The sequence below is a fragment of the Nestor notabilis genome, unplaced genomic scaffold, assembly GCF_000696875.1.
Source record: "Nestor notabilis isolate BGI_N333 unplaced genomic scaffold, ASM69687v1 scaffold12997, whole genome shotgun sequence".
In the NCBI taxonomy this organism is placed as follows: domain Eukaryota; kingdom Metazoa; phylum Chordata; class Aves; order Psittaciformes; family Psittacidae; genus Nestor; species Nestor notabilis.
In genome coordinates, this window is record NW_009937859.1 from 1 (window position 1) to 20,355 (window position 20,355).

At 40.1% G+C, this 20,355-nt stretch overlaps 1 protein-coding gene and 1 pseudogene across 1 annotated transcript; both read right to left on the minus strand.

Moving 5' to 3' along the window:
* Positions 1–5,917: 5,917 nt before the first annotated feature.
* Positions 5,918–6,815, minus strand: LOC104409233 (annotated as a pseudogene).
* A 914-nt stretch (positions 6,816–7,729) lies between these two features.
* On the minus strand, positions 7,730–8,383 carry LOC104399938 (claudin-22-like). Its single transcript, XM_010019051.1, has one exon. It carries the CDS (start codon positions 8,381–8,383, stop codon positions 7,730–7,732), a length of 654 nt encoding a protein of 217 aa, XP_010017353.1.
* Positions 8,384–20,355: the final 11,972 nt, after the last annotated feature.

The following is a 20,355-nucleotide window of genomic DNA, read 5'->3' on the forward strand; positions in this document are numbered from 1 at the left end:
ATTATTATTATTTTCTTTTTTTTTAGAAATATCTTTGTTATCTTGTTTTGTGCCCATGGCTTAGGCTTGTGATGTCAGAGTCTGTCTTGCTGACCCTTTGTATAGAGATGTTCATAGAATCATTTAAGTTGGAAAAGACCTTTAAGATTGAATCAAACCGTAAACCTAACCCTGCCAAGTGTTTTGCTTGATGAAGAATAATTTGTCATTTCCTCGGAATGAGTAGTTGTTCATTATTAGCAAAACAAAATTATTTTTCCTGTTTACAGGCTGAACAGTCAAAAGAAGAACAGAAACAAGGTTTAAGTGCCGAGAAATTGATGAGGAAAGCCTCTAAGGATGTATGCCGGTTACGGGAGCAGAGCCAGAAAGTGCCGCTGCAGGTGCAGTCATTCAGGTAGGGCCTGTTCTGCTTTTCACACTCTTTTTAATGTAGTGAAGTAACATGGACTATTTCTAAGCATAAAGAGACATGCCCTGTAATGTTGGTCAAAATACCACACACCTTAGAATTGCAAGAATCATCATACATTTCTTAATACAGCTCAAAGTTGATGTTTCAGAGGATTGGGCCTCAGTAACTTACTCATGTGGCAGCAGTGGCACTATTTAGCTGAGCTGTGGTGGTGAAGAAAGAGAGTGAAAAGTTTCAGTCCTCTGTGTGGCATCTGCTGTGGGCAAGCATGTGCGTGACCATTGCCACAGTTCACCTCATCCGCAGCAGATTGGCAGTGGGCTCAAAGTCATGGATTTTTCCTGGTGGTGGCAGGTGCCTGAAGCAAATCACCCCACAGGGAGAAGTAGAATAGTATACATCTTAGGATTAACCACTACTTGTGCCTTGCTCAAGACTTAGTATTCAAGAAAGATCTTGAGTCCCTCCTCATTTGTGTTTCCCTCCTCCTTTTGGTGGTTGGAACAGCCACCAGTTACGTGAACCAATATCAAGTGTTCTTGCTTGGCATAAGCCACAATGAATGCTTTCTATCTCAAACCTTAATTCTAACTCATCTAACTTCCCAAAGGGCTGGCTAGTAAGTGGCAGGCTACCTGCCCAGAGGCCACACTTCTGTATAAAATTAACATAAAAATTTGGAAAAGCCAATGCTTACTTTTCCATACAGGAATGCTAATTTACTGTATTTGTCACTAACACACGTTCTCAAAGTTTGACTTCTGGATCCTGTATAGGAAATTTAAGTCAGCTGCTAATGAACAGTCTATTGCGAGCAGCTTGAGAAATCCGTAAGTACATAGGGGCCTGTGAGGCACATAATTCAAACCACAACTGTAAATGATGTAGATTTGAAGCAAAAAAAGAAAGGGGTTTCTCAGCAAAGCAGTATTACAATTGAGGTATTTATTCTCAGTATGAAATTGGGAACATCTTCAAACAGTTTCCACTTTCAGTGCAAGTGTTGACAAAGAGTTTTGGTCAGTGCTGGTCATTTAGCAGTCATTACAAACAGATTGCTGCCCAAATTTACAGGAACATGTAAGCTCACAACATCATTCCCCTGCAAGAAGGGTATCGTAAGATGCCATTCTCCTTCATCTTCTGATAACCACACAACTAGCTGAGGAGTTCAATTTACATAGTTGATTCTGCTCCAAGCTCCTGTTTTTGATGAGAACTCAAGCATCACCAGTGGAAAGCATAGTTAATCTACTGGACAAGTAGCTACCTCCAAAGGCTGAATTGTACAGGCCCTGCTAGTTGGATCTGTTACAGTGCTGTGGGCTCGCAGACTAATCACGCAGAGGCATTTTTGAAGCTCTCAAGAAGAATGATTCTTCTGAGCTTTAACTTTTAAGCCCCAAAATACTTATCATCTGTTTTGTAGGCTGCTGGCAGACAGGCTTGTGTAAACTTGTTATGCCTCAGTAATCTCTCAGTTCATAGGAGACAGGAACGGTTACAGCACAGGGGAAGGAAACTGGAGAAGGGGCTGACAATTCTGCTTCTCTGAGTATTGCCCAGACCCAATTATTTTACTATTTCCGCCCCTCTCCTCCCTTTTCCTAAGTCAGGATAAAATGGTTTGTTTTGCCTTTTTGTCCACCCACTGCAATACCATCACAGGAAATTCAGTGACTAGATCAGTATTTCAGCTGGATCACTGCAGTTATAAAATATTGATATTTTTTTTCTTTGTCAAAATTGGAGCTGCTTTTTACATAAATCTGCCTAAGAAGGGAATTATGTCAGAATGCCACGTTTGTTGTAAATAAATTCACTGTGTATTTTCCTCGCTGTATATTTTCCAAACCTATATTTTCAAGAACTACGCTGTAGCATTAGCAACTCTACAGCAGATGACATTGGAGTCATGCCATAAATAGTAAAATAATAACTTGTTTTCCTTTCTAATTTCAGGGAGAAGATAGCATACTTCACAAGAGCAAAGATCAGCATACCAGCCCTTCCAGCTGATGATGTATAATTACGCATTTTCATTGAAGTGTTTTTCCACTTGCTCATCTCTTTTCAGATGAACTTAGTTAGTAGTTCCAATGACCTGCTTTGATAGATCTTGTATTTTACATTCACTATTGATATGTTTATTTGTAAAATATAGTGAATTGAATTGTTGTATGCTTAAAAAATGGCAACACCCCCCCCCCCAAAAAAAAACCTGGAAAACCAAAGTAGATTAATTTTGGTATGCAGATGCTGATTTTGTACAGTTTGTATGTATTGCATGTGTTTTTATTTTGTAAAGATGGAACAAAGGAACAAAGGCAGTACTAAGCATGTATCCTGTTGAACTGCACTGTGTTGAGAAATATTACGTTCAACAGAAGATTGTTTATCTTTTCACTATTTTCATGTGAGCAGACTGTGAAGATGGCTAATTTGCCATGCAATATTTTTGTACAAGAGTGTGACTTTTATAGTTTAACCACAAGCGTAAGCTCCTTTCCAAAACATCAAGGCTGCCTCACAACAGCTGCTAGTTAGATCCATCACTCACATTGGAATTTTGTTTCTGAAAACAGTCTTTTGTTTTTTAATGTTTCATAGGAAGAGACAAAGTTCAGAGTTTAGTTTTGTGAATGTACAGTACGTTAACCTGCACTAAAAGGTTTCTTGCATCTGCGGGAGAGTGAGAAAGGCAAGGCAGACAAGTAACCCTAAAAACTTACTATGAGACTACCAAAAGGGGCAGCTGCTTTCTGAACTGGAAGCTAAATCAAATTCACTATACCAACATTGAAATTAGAATAGTCATATTCACTGCACACTTAAAAATGAGAGAGAGTTCCTCTATCTTAATCTTTTGTCCTAGAGGCCTCTTATTGCCAACTAGGAATACGTTAAAGTGTTTGTTAGGTTTACAGATACGAAGATGTTTCCTTAAAGTATTTGTACCAGGAGAAAAACCTGTTACATGCTCACTGAGACATCAGAAGTCTTGTTGGTAAGGTAAACCCTTCCTGAGAAGGTAAAGATCCTGACTAGAAGTCTTCACATATTTTGGTACAATAAGTAACATTTTATAGATACACATTGGCCCTGCACGCAGTTGGGGGTGCACAGGTTTAATAAACAGATGTTGCAAATTTGCCTTCCATGAAGCAGCCTGCTAGGAAGAAGCGCAGAACATGAGGTGCAGGCATTCAAGCAGCGCTGTCTTGGTAAAGCAGTTGGGGTCTTATTTTCTGTGGGTACTGTGTGAGTAGGTGGACATTGCAAAAAAAAAGAATTAGTTCATTTTCTACTTAATCTGTTGCACTGGGATGTGTTGAATTCACTGGCTGAAGTTTTCTTCCCCAAGCAACAAGCCACATGCTTCATGGACTTCATCTTTCAAAAAGGCTGTAATTACTTGGTGAGAAAATGGAAGCAAATATAAACACAATATGGTAGCAGCTGTCTTAAATTCAAAGTGACAATTCTGTGACAAGAGGTCTGTGCAACACCCAAGGGTTTTCTTATGCACAAATTCACCAGTTCACTTAAATGTACAGCCAAACATGCTATTTTGGGCAAGATGACCGATTGAGCATCCTTTATGAGTGCCCCATTTGGTGTTTGTTTCTTGGGTTTGAGATAACATTAATGTTTGAAAGGTCAATTTTGAAAAAAAAAAAAAGAAAAAAAGAAAAAAAAAGGCAAATTTTGAATTATTTAATGTAGAGGTGAAATGAAGGTTGACAGTTTCAACTTCTCCATTTGATTATATGAGTTGTTTGTAGAATGATGTTTAGATGTGTACTTTATGATTTTTCTTTTATTTATTTACAGTCTTATTTATGTTCTGTTTAATGTAGTTCAGTTCTGGCCATAAAAATTTTTGACATTAAGGATACTGTAAAAAATATTTAGAACTGTCAGAGCTGTTTCTCCTCATGTGTTGAATAGTAGTCAAAAGAAGTATTATCATCTGATTTGTAAGCATGAAGCAAGGTCAAAATGTAAGGATTGCTGGCTTTAGCTTGCAAAACTCATTTAAAAATGAGAGACTTCTACATATTCATGCTCCTTGTTTTCCAGATTGGTAAAGTTGAACATATTTATAGGCAGCTTTTAACATTTCTGGAGTTTTGGGGTTTTTCTAACTAATTCAGATTATTCACACTTGAAACACTCAATAGAATAAGCTAAAATAATCCATACAGGTAACGCTCCATCAGTTTAAAATTACAAATATTACTCCTGAAGTGGAATTTACTCTGCACAGCAGGGTATAACGAATGTAATTAGTTCTATTTCCAGGTACCAATGTCACTACAGTTGCATATATCAAAATCTAAGTATCACTGGTACAAGAATATTTAGCCAAATAAACAAAGTTTAGCAGAAAATGTAATAGAACACAAATCAAATAAATAAGATTTGTTGGTTGGGTTTTTTTTTTACTATTGCTATGTTTATACTGTGTTAAATATCAAATGCTCAGGACTGAACTAAGTATTTAATCAGGTTATATTCTGAATGTGTTTCTGTTCTAATTTTGTCTGTAAGAGTATGCAAGTACATCACATAGATTAACTTGTCTCTGCACTTTCCATGTGTTTCAGTGATTGGAAAATACATTTTTTTTTTTTAACAAAGTTATTTTCCAGACCAGTGTTTTATTTAATTCTTTTATTGCTGTTCTGTGTCTTTCTATGCTCTTTGCACAGATGGCTGCTACAGCTTTGTCAGTGTAAAAATCATTGCGATTTATAGAAAGTTGACATCAATCAATGATGAGCTTTAGGATAAGTAAAACTGATTCATATATTTGAAGTTAGCTCTTTACATTCATTAAGTAAAAACTGCAGTAGCAATGGACAAAGCCAACTCCGCACTGGACATCTCATCATTATTGGGAAGTAGAGGAGTTCCTTGGAGAGAGAGATTGTGCATGGATACATTCAGTCATTCTCTCTCTCTGGAGAATAGCGTATTACGTGACATTATGCCTGAGAACATTTAGTTTATTGTGGCTGGTACAGGTCCAGGGAACTTCATTCAAGGTTGTCCTGTATCGGGTTTTTGTAATGCATGTTGAACTGACGCTACAAACTGTTTCAGGACTTAAACTACTATTATTTTTGTACAAAAAACATTGTTTAAAGCAGCCCCAGTAGGAGTTCTGCCATTTAAAATACAGTCAAGTCTCCATGTGTGCCTAGAGATTAAGACTTTTATACTCATTTATCCTAAAACAAGCAAACAAACGAACAAAAAAAAACAAACTGCAAAATCAAAATGTGCAACTGATCAGATTTTGGGGAAATGGAGTGGTGACTTAGATCACCATAGCTCATCAATTAATGTAATTAAAATTGAAGTCCTGATTAAAGGAACTACTTGGGAAGAAGCAATCCCCCCGCCCCCAATCTTGTAAACAGTAACCTGGCAGCTCAGCAGACCTTTCTTGCTGTAATGCAAGAGTAAAAGCTGAAAACCTGATATCTACCCTTTCTAAAGTCTTCCAATTTCCAGCTGTTGATGGGTGTATGCCATGGCATACTGCTCTGGTAGTTTATGGTCAGATGAGCAGCAGATTGTGGAAAGGAGATCCCCCTAGAGTTCTAAAAAATGCACCAAGCTAACCACAGAACAGTACATCCCTCATTTCCCATCTGGGCACAACCTCGGGGATGCTTTCATCCCAGAGTTCCTGGGTTATGGTATGGGCATGGCCAGAACTCTGGGTACCCACAGAAGTCTTCCTCCAAGTAGCAACAGCTGTTTCTTCAGCTTCAGCTCTGTACCCTCCATCTTTAGGCAGTCCAGACCAAGACGAGAGGTCAAAAGCTCAGTCCGTTTGATGTAGATACTAAAATCCTAGAAATCTTTAACTCCGGAGGCAAAACTAGGAAATAATTCAAATCTTTACCCTGTGTTCCTCCTACGGCTTGGACTGTACGGGTCTCCCATGGTCCAAAGCTTCAGTACATTTAAGTCTAAGTTGTAATTTTGCCAGTCTGCTAAATAGTTACAGGTACCAGTTAAAATCAATGTAGTCAGACTACAGAAATCCAACTAACTGTAGCCTGTGGACCAAGTTCAATTTCAGCAGCCACAGAAGCACTACACCACTTGCTTTTGCAGACACTGTTCTCAATTCTTTGTCATCCCAAACATAAGCAAAAGTTAAAACAATGCTTTAGAAAGCATGGAATACTCCTCCCTCTCCTGCTTTGTGTTGCCTGGTCCCAGTTGCTGTGTTTGAGGGGCAGGGAGGTAGTGTGGTAAATCAGTAGCTGAAGGGCACAGCCATGGCTGGGCTTTCACTGCTTTTTTGCTGTGGGTTGGTTTTTACACAAAACATATACTTTGCTTTCCATCAACCTAGCCCTTCTGCTAGATCTGGCATCTCAGGTCATTTTTAGATGAAGTTTTAATACCACATTGATGCAAATGAAGCTATCAATCATCTGCTGTGGAGCCAGTTAAGTATCAGTTGTTTAAAGTCAAAGGTTACATGTTCAGAATAACACGTTGCTGTAAATGAACGGAGTTTAAGGCGCTTTGACAGGATGCCTGATGTTTTAATACCTGTACCAGGAGAAGTTAATGTAAGTATTTTATAAAGCAGCATTTCTCAGCCTAGTTTGGGCGCATGAAGTATGCAGGTGCCAGAAACACTAAGAATAACTCGCATGGGAAGCTTAATGTGCTAGACAGGGGAAACACAACTTGCTGGGTATGAAGCACCCACACTCTTAACACCCCGTGCACAAAAAGACATCTGCAAAGCTTGCTAGAGTTTGAGAAACCTACAGTTTTCTGAGCGTAATGATTTCCAAGTACACAGAAAGATGATTCGATGCAATGCATGTATTTAGACTGTTCAGGATTTGAAAACTCAAGTTTGTACGGCACTGCATTAGGCAAGTGGAAAACTGCAACAAGGAGTCAAGCTTTGAGGCTCATTTAATCAGTTACATATAAAAAGGAAGCACATTTTGGTTAAAAGCCAAGCTGTAAGGGAACATGCATATTCATTTTCAGGATTTTACAGGGCAGTTGAGAAAGCAAAAGCACCTTTTCTGTGCAGTCTATGAAAACTTCAGCGTTAGGCTGTGAAACAAAGTTTTAAACAGTTCTGTGGGTGAGAAAACACACCACCTTCCAATACCAGTTAAGGAGAAAGCAGACATAAGTTTAGGAAATCAGCTAGGTAACAAAGAGTCCTTTGAATTCCTACTGGGACAAGCTTCTTTCTGGCTTGCACTGGGGTTTGAAAAAGATAGGGCAGTCTTTCTGTTCTGCGTAAAACCTTCCGTTTTAAGGCCTAGTTTCAGTTTCCAAGTGTTGACACTGATCTTGCTGTTCTGCTACTGCGTAATGGACCGAAGATGGATGGACTTCAGTTGAACAGATTGTGCAATTAAGTAGGGATCCTCCTAAGATAAGACAAAAGCCAGCAAGCCAGCCAACAAACAACGCTTCCCCAAAATCCCACCTGGGAACAATATCTGGTATATTCTCATCCCAAAACTCCTGGACTGTGGAATGGGCAACCCAAGAAACTGGGACAATAGCTGTAATCCCCGATATCCAGAAGAGCATTCCTCCAAACAGCAACAGCCGTTTCTTTTGTCCATGTTGTCTTTCACCAATTTTCAAACAGTCCAACCCAAATCCTGAGAGCAAGAGGCCAAAAAGCCCCGATCCATTGGAAAAAACCATCAAAATCCTAGAAATCCTGAGCTCTGGAGGCAAAGCTAGGAAAGAATCGAAGTCCTTGCACTGCATTCCCCCTTCTTCCTGGACAACACAAGCTTGCCAGAGTCCCATGGTCCAGATCTCCAGTTCATTCAGTTCCAAGTTAAGATTTTTCCACTGGGGTAAATAGGTGGTGAGACAGGATAGGACCCATCCCAACAGAGAGACCAGTATGCCACTTAATTGCATCATTGGTTGATAAAGCAAGGCCATTACGAGAGCAGAGTCCTAAAAGCTTGAGGAGGAAGGTCTCCCCAGCAGTTCTGTAACAACCGCTACGTTGCGTGATGGTGGAAGCTATGATTATTTTAGTTCTCTGCTGCCCCAATATAAGCCCTTGCTATTAACCCTTTGTGAGCTCTGAAACACTTTTTTGTTCTTCTCGAATATAAAGTTTCACATAAAGGAGGAAGGACTTCACTAAACCATGAGTTAGGCTTTCCGATAAGGATTTGATCTGGTACCTTCCAATTTGCTTGGTAAAATTATATCCCAATGCCTGATGATTACAAGCCTGAGGATGAACAAAGAAGGCTCTATGACCCCTCACCCTAAAACACAACAGAAATCTTTGTGCTTCAATACGGATTAATTAGATTTTAAGTGGTGATAAAAAGGCAGCTCTGTGTGCAACAGGACTTCATTGTAATAGCTAAATTTGAGATTTCAGGGATGTAAATCAAGGCCTTGTAAAGAAAGGTAGACTGTTTGCCTATAATCTTTATTCTTAGACTTCCTCAACATACATAACGGCTTATCTTCCACTGCCCTGTTTTATGTCCCCAGCACTGTAAAAGACACTTTGTAAAAGATCCTTACGTTTCACATTTTCTACATTCATTTCTTTTAAAATGGGCTTTGTTTTGACTGACCCTCACGGGGGAAAAGGAGAAGGGTATGGTGAAAGTACCGTAGAAAACGAAATCCTAGACATCCCTCCACCATAATGAACCCAGACAGATCATCAGCCAGCATAAACTTTACTTGCCCCAGGACTTCAACAACACCACGGTAGCAGCTTACACCAGCTCAGAGTGTCCCCTTTCCTAGAGACTACGTCCCAGATGGCACAGAGTGTTTATGCTTAGTTTCTAACAACATTTGGCACTCAGTGCTCCCAGAGCCAGCAATGCCTAGTACCTTTCTGATCAAAGCAAGGTACCGTTATGCCATTACCCCATTAGGAAACCCTGCTTTTAACTGCTCTCATATCAGCTACGCTTGTGCTTGTCTACAGGGTCAGCAAGGAGAACATTTGTCTGCTGTTCCCCACTCAGATATAAGAGCATGGCCTGTATGGGAGAGAGCTGAGCAGTATGAAGACATGCACACGTGTATGACCCAGAGATGTTTTCCAGTCTTTCTTGACTTCATATAGTCTTATCTTCTCAGTTGCGTAAAATGGGTTAACAGGTAATGGAAAAAAACATAACTCTATTTTTGAAGGTTGCCAAAATCCTGAGGGGTACCAATAAGAAATTCCACTATGAGAAGATCTCCTCTTCCTCATTTCTGTGCTGAGGAGTCTTAACTTCTAACCCTTGTGGTTTTCCTGTCACAAGCTTTGATGAGCCAACACAAGGAAAGATGATCTGTTTCCTTTCTGCTTGTGTATCAACCCAGTCCAACAGTTTACACCAGGTCAAAAAACTACCGTACACAAGAGCAGGAATCACCAAGGATATTGCTAACAAAACTGGGAACGAACAGATGCAAACAAGGCTCTAACTTTGAGCATCCACTAGGCAAAAGAAGAAGAAAAAAGACCTTGCATTCATTCAGACTCCAGCTTGTATTTTCAGATTTGGCAGTGTCATTTCTCTCCCGTTTCTCTGTTCAGAGCAAGAACACTAGTTCTGGAAACCATCACCACATTCAATGAGGAAATTCCACAATGGCATCTGAGTATTTTTTCAGATGAACAGCTAAACCTCCGGAGTGCTTCTGCTCATTCAGAGGCTACACACTTACTTGGCTTTAAGATCACGATTATGCCAGACTATTACTGGAAGCATGTTGCACTTCTCCTGTCTGTGAACATTTAACATCTTCTTCTTGTGCTTTCACACTGTATGGCATTAAGAGCAAAGATCAAGCATGTGAAGTCCATTCATTTTGCTAATGTTAACCACACCTGGAGCAGTATGCCAGCCTTTAAATTTTAGCAAGCAGAAGCATTGAGACTGCTGCATCAGTAACATCTGCCAATTACATTCTGCAACTTAGTATTAACCATGCACTAATTTAGAGCAAACAAAGCAGCTTCCTTAAACTATCCTGTGTGAGATTATAAAAGAATCCTTGTTCCCCTGGGGTGAGGAAAGCAAGACTTGCTTTGTCACCAGGATAGTAGCAAGGTCTGAAATGCCTTTACCTGGAACATACTGACCTTATCAACATCTCAGCCAACCCACAAACAAAACCAGATCTTCCATCTGAGGTGAGATATCTAATTGCTGGGTCAGTAACGCCTTAGTCCTGTCTTCTTGCACACTTACTTCCCCACTGTTCTTTCTTTCTTTTTCTCACATCTAAACATTTCTCATTCCCAGAATGGTTTTATTTTGGTAGACTTGTGCCTACATGGAAGGTAATATGACAGAGCTACTGCAGAGCTCAAGGGCTTATGTTGGGCTCCCATCAGTTTCTGCCTTACTGCTCAGGGTAATTTGAAACACAAACCCAGGGTGCACTGTTACACTGCAATGGCAAAAAACATCTGCCGACATCTGAAATAGTGCCCCTCAGTGACCGCTAGAGCAAAGAATTCACAAAACAGACAAGTGAATGCTTTGTTGAGAAGTTACAGCAGAAGGGGCCAGCCCAGCAGAGACAAAGCAGATCATCACTAAGGCCATACCAGTTCTTCTGACCCACATGCCAGCCGTGCACCACTGCCGATGGGCTTACACTGCTGGTGCACCAGGGCCAGCATGCGGAGAGCAAGGCAAAGCTGGGTTGAGAACTCGGTGAGCACTCAGCAGCACTCAGAGCACCTCAGCACCTTCAGAGGAGCCAGGAAGGGGCTGTACAATCTTCTCACATGGGAAAAAGGCACTGGCCCTCTGAATAGGGCCTCCCTCCTCAAATGGGCATATTCCCAGCATTTCAGTAGTGCAAGGACTGCCCAGCCCTGCATACCTTCCCTCTACAAACACTGGATGTAATTCACTAAGCAACGTCTATTGAAGCACATTACGTATGCAAAAGAAATGTGTTTCTGGGAGCAAAAGGCCTTGCTAATGGTTTCACTTCCACAAGATTAATCAAAAGCTGGAAATAAGACGTCACATAGGATTAATGGCAGTTGGAAAGATGTAGAAGGGAAAGGCACTGAAAGAGTCAAACGCAGCAAGGTGAAACTGCCTATTTCTGCTTTAGGGACTTATTCAAAAGATTGAAATGGGAGAGGGCACATTTGCCAACATTATACTGGAAGAATAAAGAGTGCTTTAAAGCTCAGTATGTCAACATTTGCAGAAACTTTTCCATCACCATCCCAATCCAGGCTTCAAAGTGAGGGTTGACTGGGTTAGAAAATTAGCCTTATTCTTCAGGGAACTATTTTTGATGTACTATCAATACAGGAGAATACTATAAGTATGAAAACTCTTGCCACTTGAACAGTGATTGCAATGTGATTTCCTTGAATGATGGAAGTCTAGGAAATTAACTCCTGAGCTGTGAAATATGTAGGCTTCTTTATCATTATCCATCCCTTATTATGAGATTCTGGTTTAATAGTGTGTTACACATATATATTTCTCTAATGCTTTTCATTTAACACCTGCAAACAATTATTATAATAAGATTTCTCTCATTCCTTTAGATGTGTTTCTTATTATCAGTAATCTTATGTGAAATTATTTGTAGTACCCAGTAGAACCTACATGGGGAATTATTGTTGCATGACAACAGGGATTACAAAGATAATATGGACTTCTTAACCATAAATTAGAAGACTGCACATACTTTTTAACATCAACCTAGGCAGACTGGGAAACGAGCCGTGAGGATTTCTGGCAAGTGAAGGAAGTGTGGGGCACCAGTGGCACTCTGCTCATCTGCCATAATTGAGATTTGGGGGAAGGGAGAAAAGCAGCTGAATGAATTTGTGTGAGTCATTTGAAATATGACTGTTCTTCAGATTCTAGTGGGTTAAACTGTTCTAGTGTTTTACCTTTTAAGGTACAGGAATCTAGGAGAAGAACGGGAAGATCTTTCCTAGCAAGCAACTGTTCTCCCTAATGCTGCAGACCTTTTTGGCTACAGAAAAAACAAAACCAAACCTTTCTGCTGCTTTTCCTCCATTCCAGGATTTAAATAATTTAAATATCTCCCCCACAACTGAAATCTAAGCAAGCTTATAGCTTAAACAGCTCATGAGGTCCTGTCAGTAACAAACTAAACTCTTAACATTTGTCAGTGTAAGTTAAAACTTAAATATACACTTTACTGTCAGCCTCCATCACATTAATCTCTACCCCTTCTCTCTACCCCCTCTCACCTTCCCTACTCTACATCAAAAAAATCTGAAAGGTCTTTATGTACTGAGGTTCTCTCAGGGGATCAGTGAGGAGGAAGCCAAGTACAGCTGCCTACGGCTACCCCTGAGGAAAGGATGGGTGCAGGGAGGGAAGGAGGAACAGCAGTTTCCTCCCTTCACTTTCCCTTGGCCCTCCCACCAACCGTGGCCACCCAGCAGCATCTGATTAATTCTGCATCAGTAGATTGAAATAATGCCTGTACATGTTCACTGTCAATCCAGGGATAAATAACTGCTGATGACTTCTAATATCATGCCTCTGCAATAGTTACGTGATAGTTATTTCTGTTTTAACGGATTGATGATGACTGCGTATTGGAAAGATACTTAGTATCTCCTGCAAAGTATCATGCACTTTCTAAACACACTTACATAGAGGTGAGGGCTACCTTGGTGCCATGGAGTCAAGCATTTAGAAAGAGAATGCTCTATCCTAAATGAAAGACAGTGAAGAAGCTTAGGTTCTGAGTGCAAGAAAACAATTGTGAAGATTATTACAAGTGGTATTTCCCGATACAAAGATAACCCGTGTTCCCTTGAGCAGACATCTGCTTTGAATTCTTTGGTCAGTCACAAGAGCCTACTTTTTCTTTTACACAGTACCCAGCAAGAGATACTGGGAAAGTGACTATTCTGTAGTAAACAAGTCTTTGTATTGTTTTGTACAAAATCCCATGTAGACAAAAGGTAGCAACTGTATAAGTTAAAGGAATGTATAAAGACAAATCAGACATATGCATTACTGAGCTTGGTACACATTTGCAAAGCTGTATTCACTAATACAAGAACAGCAGTACTAGGCCAGGCCAAGACAAAAGTTTATCTAACCCAGCAGGAAAAGCCTATAACAACATGATAAGGATAGATTGATATTGTCTCCATCCTACAGTGTAAAGACCTGTGAGCCTGGACTTTAAGCCTACATCCTTATGTCTAGTAGCCTAGGGGACCCTTCTCCCAGGAATTTGCTCCCAAAGCACATAGTTGCTGCATCCAAAGCACCTTACAACAATGACTTGCACAATTAAATTCTGCCTTGCATCATTTTACTCCCTGTAATTATAAATTCACTGCTAGATCATTTTACCTATTAGTCCCTAGTTCTTATGTTCACTATTCTTCTCTTGTGGTTTAACCCCCAACAGCAACTAAGCACCAATTAGCTGCTCACCCACTCCCCCCATGTCAAGACAGGGGAGAGAATCAGAAGAATAAAAGTGAGAAAACTTGTGGGTCGAGAAAAGACGCTTAACAGGTAAAGCAAAACAGGGAATTCATTCACTGCTTCCCATTGGCAGGCATGTGTTCAGCCATCTCCAGGAAAGCAGAGCTCTAACACATCTAGCAGTTACTTGGGAACACAGATGCTGTAACTCCACATGTCCTCCCTTCTTCCTCCTTCACCCAGCTTTATGTGCTGAGCATGATGCTATATGGTATGGAATATCCCTGTGGTCAGTTGGGGTCAGCTGTCCCGCTGTGTCCCCTCCTGACTTCTCGGGCACCCCACTTACTGGTGGGGTGGTGTGAGAAGCAGAAAAGGCCTTGACTCTGTGTAAGCGCTGCTCAGCAATAGTGAAAGCATCCCTGTGTTATCAACACTGCTTCCAGCACAAATCCAAACCATAGCCCCATACCAGCTACTGTGAAGAAAATTAAGTCTATTCCAGCCCAAACCAGCACACAAATTCGCTATCTCAAACCCATTCTTTCTGGTATACACATCTTTAATATCCTTATGCAGAGGTCTTGTCCATGCTAAGAGATCCTAGATATATGCAATTATCTCTAACCATATGAAAGAGTGGTTAGTTCTCTTGCAGTGATCCTGCCTTCCCACTGTCACTGTTCAATACAGTGTGCATGCTATCGTTCCTTAAGGGAATTAATGTGGGATTAAAAACCTCTCTTCTTTCACACTACTACTATAATGATTGTCTTAGTTATGTTCCTGTTCACCATACACTTCAGGACAAAACAAAAAGAAATCATTAAAATCTTTCCTGAAGTTGCAAATATTGTGAACAGCACCATCTTGTTGGTATCTTGGTATGCTGGTATCTCCATTTGGCTATTTTGGGAAAACAAGAACTCTAGCCCAAGAAGTAAAATGGAAAAAAGTGAATTAATTGCAGTCTGCTTGAAATCGAGTATCTTCCACTGTAAGATATGATCTAAAATGGGTATTTTTTTTTAATAGGAAGGATACACTCCCAAGTGGATGTACAAATGACTTTCCTTTAATATTCTGCCAGATGCACAGATGGCATGAGATTAGGAAAGTGCTCCTCACACCAAGTACATGATGATTTTCATAAAGTATAGTTTCAGTGGTTGGGAGTAATGCATCTATACTCATGTGAAACCCCTTTATGATACATCATATTACCATGCTTTCTCTTTACCTAATTATCACTTCTCTGCAGGACAACAATCACAGAATTTGTTGCTATTGTGGTAGAAGGAAAAAGGAGGCATTATATCCCTCAAGGTGTGCAAGTGAACTGCTCTGACCCACATGTCCAGTTGCACAAACGACAACCCACAGGAACACCACTGATGGCAGGGTGCAGAAATATTTTTAACCTGGGAAGTTTCCCCACTAAGGTGGAATAAAATTACATGTAGTTTCCATATAAATTGAAAAACACATAGAAGTCTTTTTTTCCCCCCATCTTTTTCTTACAAGACAAAACAAAGCAAACCTAGACTAACAGACAGTTACTTAGCTTTTCTTTAAAAACCTCTGCTGTCAGAAAAAGTACAGCACTCCTAAGCAACCTGGTTCTAATGAAGCTCTGGAATACAGATCACATTTCCTAAGGCTATGTACTTGTTCTCCCCTTTTGTCCTCCTTTCTTAAGCAATAGCATCTAGTGGTTAATGTCACAGAGATGGGCATTGTCTGCTCTCCTGCAAACAAGATTCCTCTTGTTGCAATCCCTGAAAGGAAGTAGCTTTTTGTTGCTGTTGTTGATGCCATCACTAAATCACATCCAGTTTATGATTTGCTGTAAGTTTGAATTATGGTATGATGTTCGCATTCCTTGCGGCACACACACACACACTTTCTGTCCTTTGATGATACTGAGCAAGGACCTTTCCCAGCTCCCAGCACATGTATGGAAGAAGATGGGGGCTCACAAGCATTCCCCTTCCTCTACTCCCTGCAGACATGCTGGAGAACATGTAGGTATCCCTCCACATGGCCCTGTCAGAACAGCCTTTGTCTCTTGCCTCTGCAAGTGGTTTGCTTTCAGAAATGTTTGATCACCGAGCTCTCTGCTGAACTCTTATTACATCTCCAGACATGAAAGACAGAGGCAGCCTTTTTCAGATTTCTGAATCAGAATCGAACTACATCCAAGTTGTGAAAGGCTGGAAGTGGGGTGTCTTCAGGAGAGGGAAGGATATAGCTTGGGAACATCTTGTTAAAGATCTGGAGCTCAGTTCATAATAATTGTGCCCGCATGAGGCATAGTGCGTATCTGAAGAAAAGGTGAGTCAGTATCTAGCTTTAGCACTTTATCCCTCTTAATTACAGAACGGTTACAACATCTTTTGGATTACTTTCTATGGCACAGAAAACATTAGCATGCTCGAATAATCTCACAGCTACCACAGAGGATATTTACCTTTCTTGTTGTCAGACTGTGTTCCATAAAACATAGCAGATACACTGGTTTCTCAGGCTTGTATAGGAAAACAAGGTTCTATCTCCAGTTGATCTGCAAAGCCAGCAATCCTCATGGGGCTGAGGAGACCACCTGGGATGAATCCAGTCAGAGGAGGGAACGGCTTTTATCATCACACAGCAACAGTGCTGCACCACAGCCCTGAACTCCCAACACAAGAGGATCTTCTGCCCCACTGTTGACCACAATGCTGTTATTTGTGCAAGATTAGGGCAAGTGGCCCAGGAAAAAGTTCTGGAGCTCTCATGGTGAAAAGATAACAAAAATCCTGTCTCCTTTATCTTTTGTGTGATTTAGTTTTCTGTATCAGAGAACAGCAGGAGTGAAAATACACTGTTGGAGTCCAGTAAGTGACCTAAACAACCAATAATAGATAAAAAGATCTTGGAGCGTGATGGAAGGAAGATACTCAAGTTTCAGTAGAAGGATCTACAGTGCCAAGTACTGCAGCACAGCCTGGGACTAGCACAATCCCGAATGCTGGTTGAAATAGGAATTAAGGGTAGAAATGAATTACTTTAGCAAACAGGAGCTACAGATGCATAATTTTGGAGTTTCCAACAGCTCAGGGAAGAAGCAGTAACTGATAGAAAGCTGACAGCTGCCTGAGAGCTGCCTACTAACATTTCAGTGTGAAGGCAAGAAAGATTTACAATCAGCTGGGCAAACTGGGACAAGAAGCTTGCTTTCAGTGTGCTTCACAGAACTGCTGCAAAATAAAGCATAAAAAAGATCTCTGAAATGCTACATATGTTAAGTATTAGATAATTCATATAGAAAACTTGAGACTCTGCACTGCCATGAGCATCAAACATAGATAAAAACCTGATTTAAAATTACCTATCTAGGGTCCTGAAGGCAAAAATTAAAATCATTTAGATCATAAAGCAAAGAAACCCCATTGTTAGAATTTAGTATGAGAAGCAGTCAAGGAGGTGGATTGTCGCAGGATTCCAAAGGCAGTTTTAGTCTGTTTTTGAATGGGTGGGGGCTGGGGAAGTTATTTATGAGAGCTCAAACTGATGGCCTCAGGTAATAAGAGAATTATTCTGTTGCCCAGACACACACACAGATTATGCCAAATCCCAGAAAGTGCATTAAGAGCACAGACTCCAGCGACACACCAAAGCACTGCTTAGCCAGTATCTGTTTCTGTCAGGGACTGGTAGTAGATGCTAGGGAAGAGCAGAAGAACAGGGCAAGCGGATCGTGTTCTTCCCTCAACATCTTTTCCAGCTTCCACCTGAAGGCAGGCCAGGGAGTTCCTAACTCTACTGCTGGTATCTTTATATTCAGTAGACCTAGTGTTCTTTCATCATCTTGCCCAAGCACTTACTGAAATCATGTTCAGGCCAAGCCTGCTGAAACCTCTTGCCAGTGAAACACTGTTAGCTTGTGGTGAAAGTCAGTCCTTTACCCCTTTTTTAAAATCAGCACCTAAATAAGTTTTCCTGCTTGTACAGCTTATTCCCTTTTGAGGGAGCAAAATACATTAGACAAGACATAATAGAAGGGTTTTCTAGTTCAGATATCCTAGCAAGCCTACTCTAGCCTTTAGAAAAATAGCTAAATGACAGGAATATATATTTAACAATGCCCACAGAAATTAAACATTTAAACATAAACAAGTGTATTCCTTTTGGTATGTCATTTAATAAATAAATGCCAAGCTGTTCCAAATTTTATTTTCTGTGAATCAGAGTTTATACTTTACTTTCAGAAACTGAATACTGTTTGCAGTAGCCTCATCTCATCTATCCTTAAAGCATAATGCTTACACTACAAACTATTTATTGTGATTCTGGAATAACTGGATAGTGCTTTATGCCTTCTGTTTGTTTTGTTATGTGCAAACTAGACACTAATCCCCTCTAGGCAGAAACAGAAAGACTTACTGGTTCTATGGAAGTGACAAGAACCTCAAAGGTACCATGAAGACATTGTACAAGAGTAATCAGAACCATAAAGTCAGTTTTAATGCACTGAAATGAACAGACAAGTCCCGAAAATTCATTAACAAGCAAACCTTAAATGAGCAGCCATGAGAAGACCTGAGCTTAAGTTTTGATCTCCACACAAACCGGATTGCTGACAAATAATCACAATTTATAGTTTCGTTATATAGTCTGGATTCAGTGGCACTCTAGCCCAAGCAAAGCAATATATAACATGCAGAACAAGGAGGATGACCAAGGGCTCTGGTCTTTTTCTCAACTCTGACAATGGACATACTTTTAAGAAGCAATTTAACCACATTTGCTGTAAGTACATTGGTTTTCCAGGATTCAGAGCAGAAAAAACTTCTGCACACCTAAGGTGGCCAGATAGAACAAAACAGAGCTGTGTAAGATATCTGTATAAGAAGCAATCTAATTTTGCATATTTATAAGGCAAATCATTTCACCTCCAAAAGAAAAAAGGCTATATTGGATGAACATTTTAGCGCACAACACATTTAGGAATAAGTCTAGCAGTGTCAGTATTCTGATGAGGAAAGTGGTCCTAAGGGTTGATACATCTCATGACTGTAGAGTTGTTAGTAGAAGAGAATTCTTTGATGTTTTATTTAAAAGCTTTGCTCAATAATTCAATAAAGAGATCTATTATAAGTCAGGAAAGAGTAAGAACATGCCATGAGTACAATCCAGTAATGAATAAAAAACAAACCAACACAAGGATAGCAAGTAACTGTAATTTAGGAAACATATAATTCACTATTTAACCCTACTGAATTAAGTTGCCTCAAGTATAAACCAGCATGAAGTCTTGGATCTGAATAGTGACCCTAGCATAACTCCCTCGTCCTGTGAGATTGAACAGATGAAAAATCACACAGCAGCTCCAATGTTTTTATTAACAGACATAAAACAGTCTAGCTTTTTGATCACCTATTGACACCAGATTTTTTCAGGATTCCACATGAGGCAAACATAAAAAGGAAAAGTAAGATGTATGTGTTCTGTTCCTTGTGTATTTCCCTCTCATCCCTGAACAAGCACTTCAGGTCAGTTAGGTACCCCAACGCCTATTAATTAATATCAAAATTCTGTTGCGCACAAATCCCAAGAATGGGATTCAACAGGATTTATCACAAAAAGAGGACAAAGAGGATTTACCTTTACTTTATAGAAAGATATGTTGCCTGAGTGCTCCCAAGTGTCGAGAAGACCATGCGGCACAACAGGATTAGACTTCCAGAATTTCTGGTGCACACCCCTCTGTGGCACCTCATTTCCCCTTCGAGCAGTCTATACTGAGTCTCACATACAGGAGATTAAAAACACTAACTTCTTACATTCCCCTATATCTTACCTCCTGCATTTTTTAGCAGGAACCACAAAATTATTTCACACAACCTAACAAGGAATCTGCTAGCAGCAAGAAAACCAAACCAAATTAGGAAATGCATTTCCACAAAGAGTCTTCCATCAAAACACAGCAAATATGGAAATTTCCAACAACTCAGCATGTTGCTACATTGCCATTTGCCCATAAATTCCAGTAATACATAGCTCTGGGATCCCATTAGCATCCTAGAGAGTAAATAACAAGTGAGCTATAAATCTCAAGCCCTATAATCACAGTCAGGGCTACCTGTCCCCAACCTTTGAACCCCAAAATTTTTTTTTTAAATTGCATTAGCTATTTTTCTTCTTATTTCTGTGCCAAAATAAGCAATTCAGAACTGAATGACACCTTTTATCAACTTCAGCTGCAAACCTATCATCTCCTATCATCTATCGCCACTCTCTCTAAACAAGACATCCAGGTAGGGTTAAAAAAATAAAATCTGGTCTACTCCAGGATCTGTTATTACAGCAGCAACATCATAACGAGATACAGAAGTCTGAGCTTTCCTTCTTTCTTTCCTTCCTTCCTAGTAATTTCTACCTCTTGCTATTCTACTTCTTATTATTCTGTGCATTCTGCTTCCCCCCCACAAT

Excerpts from the sequence above, each read along its gene's own strand:
- LOC104399938 (XM_010019051.1), bottom strand. The coding sequence starts at position 8,383 with ATGGCCTTGCTTTATCAACCAATGATGCAATTAAGTGGCATACTGGTC.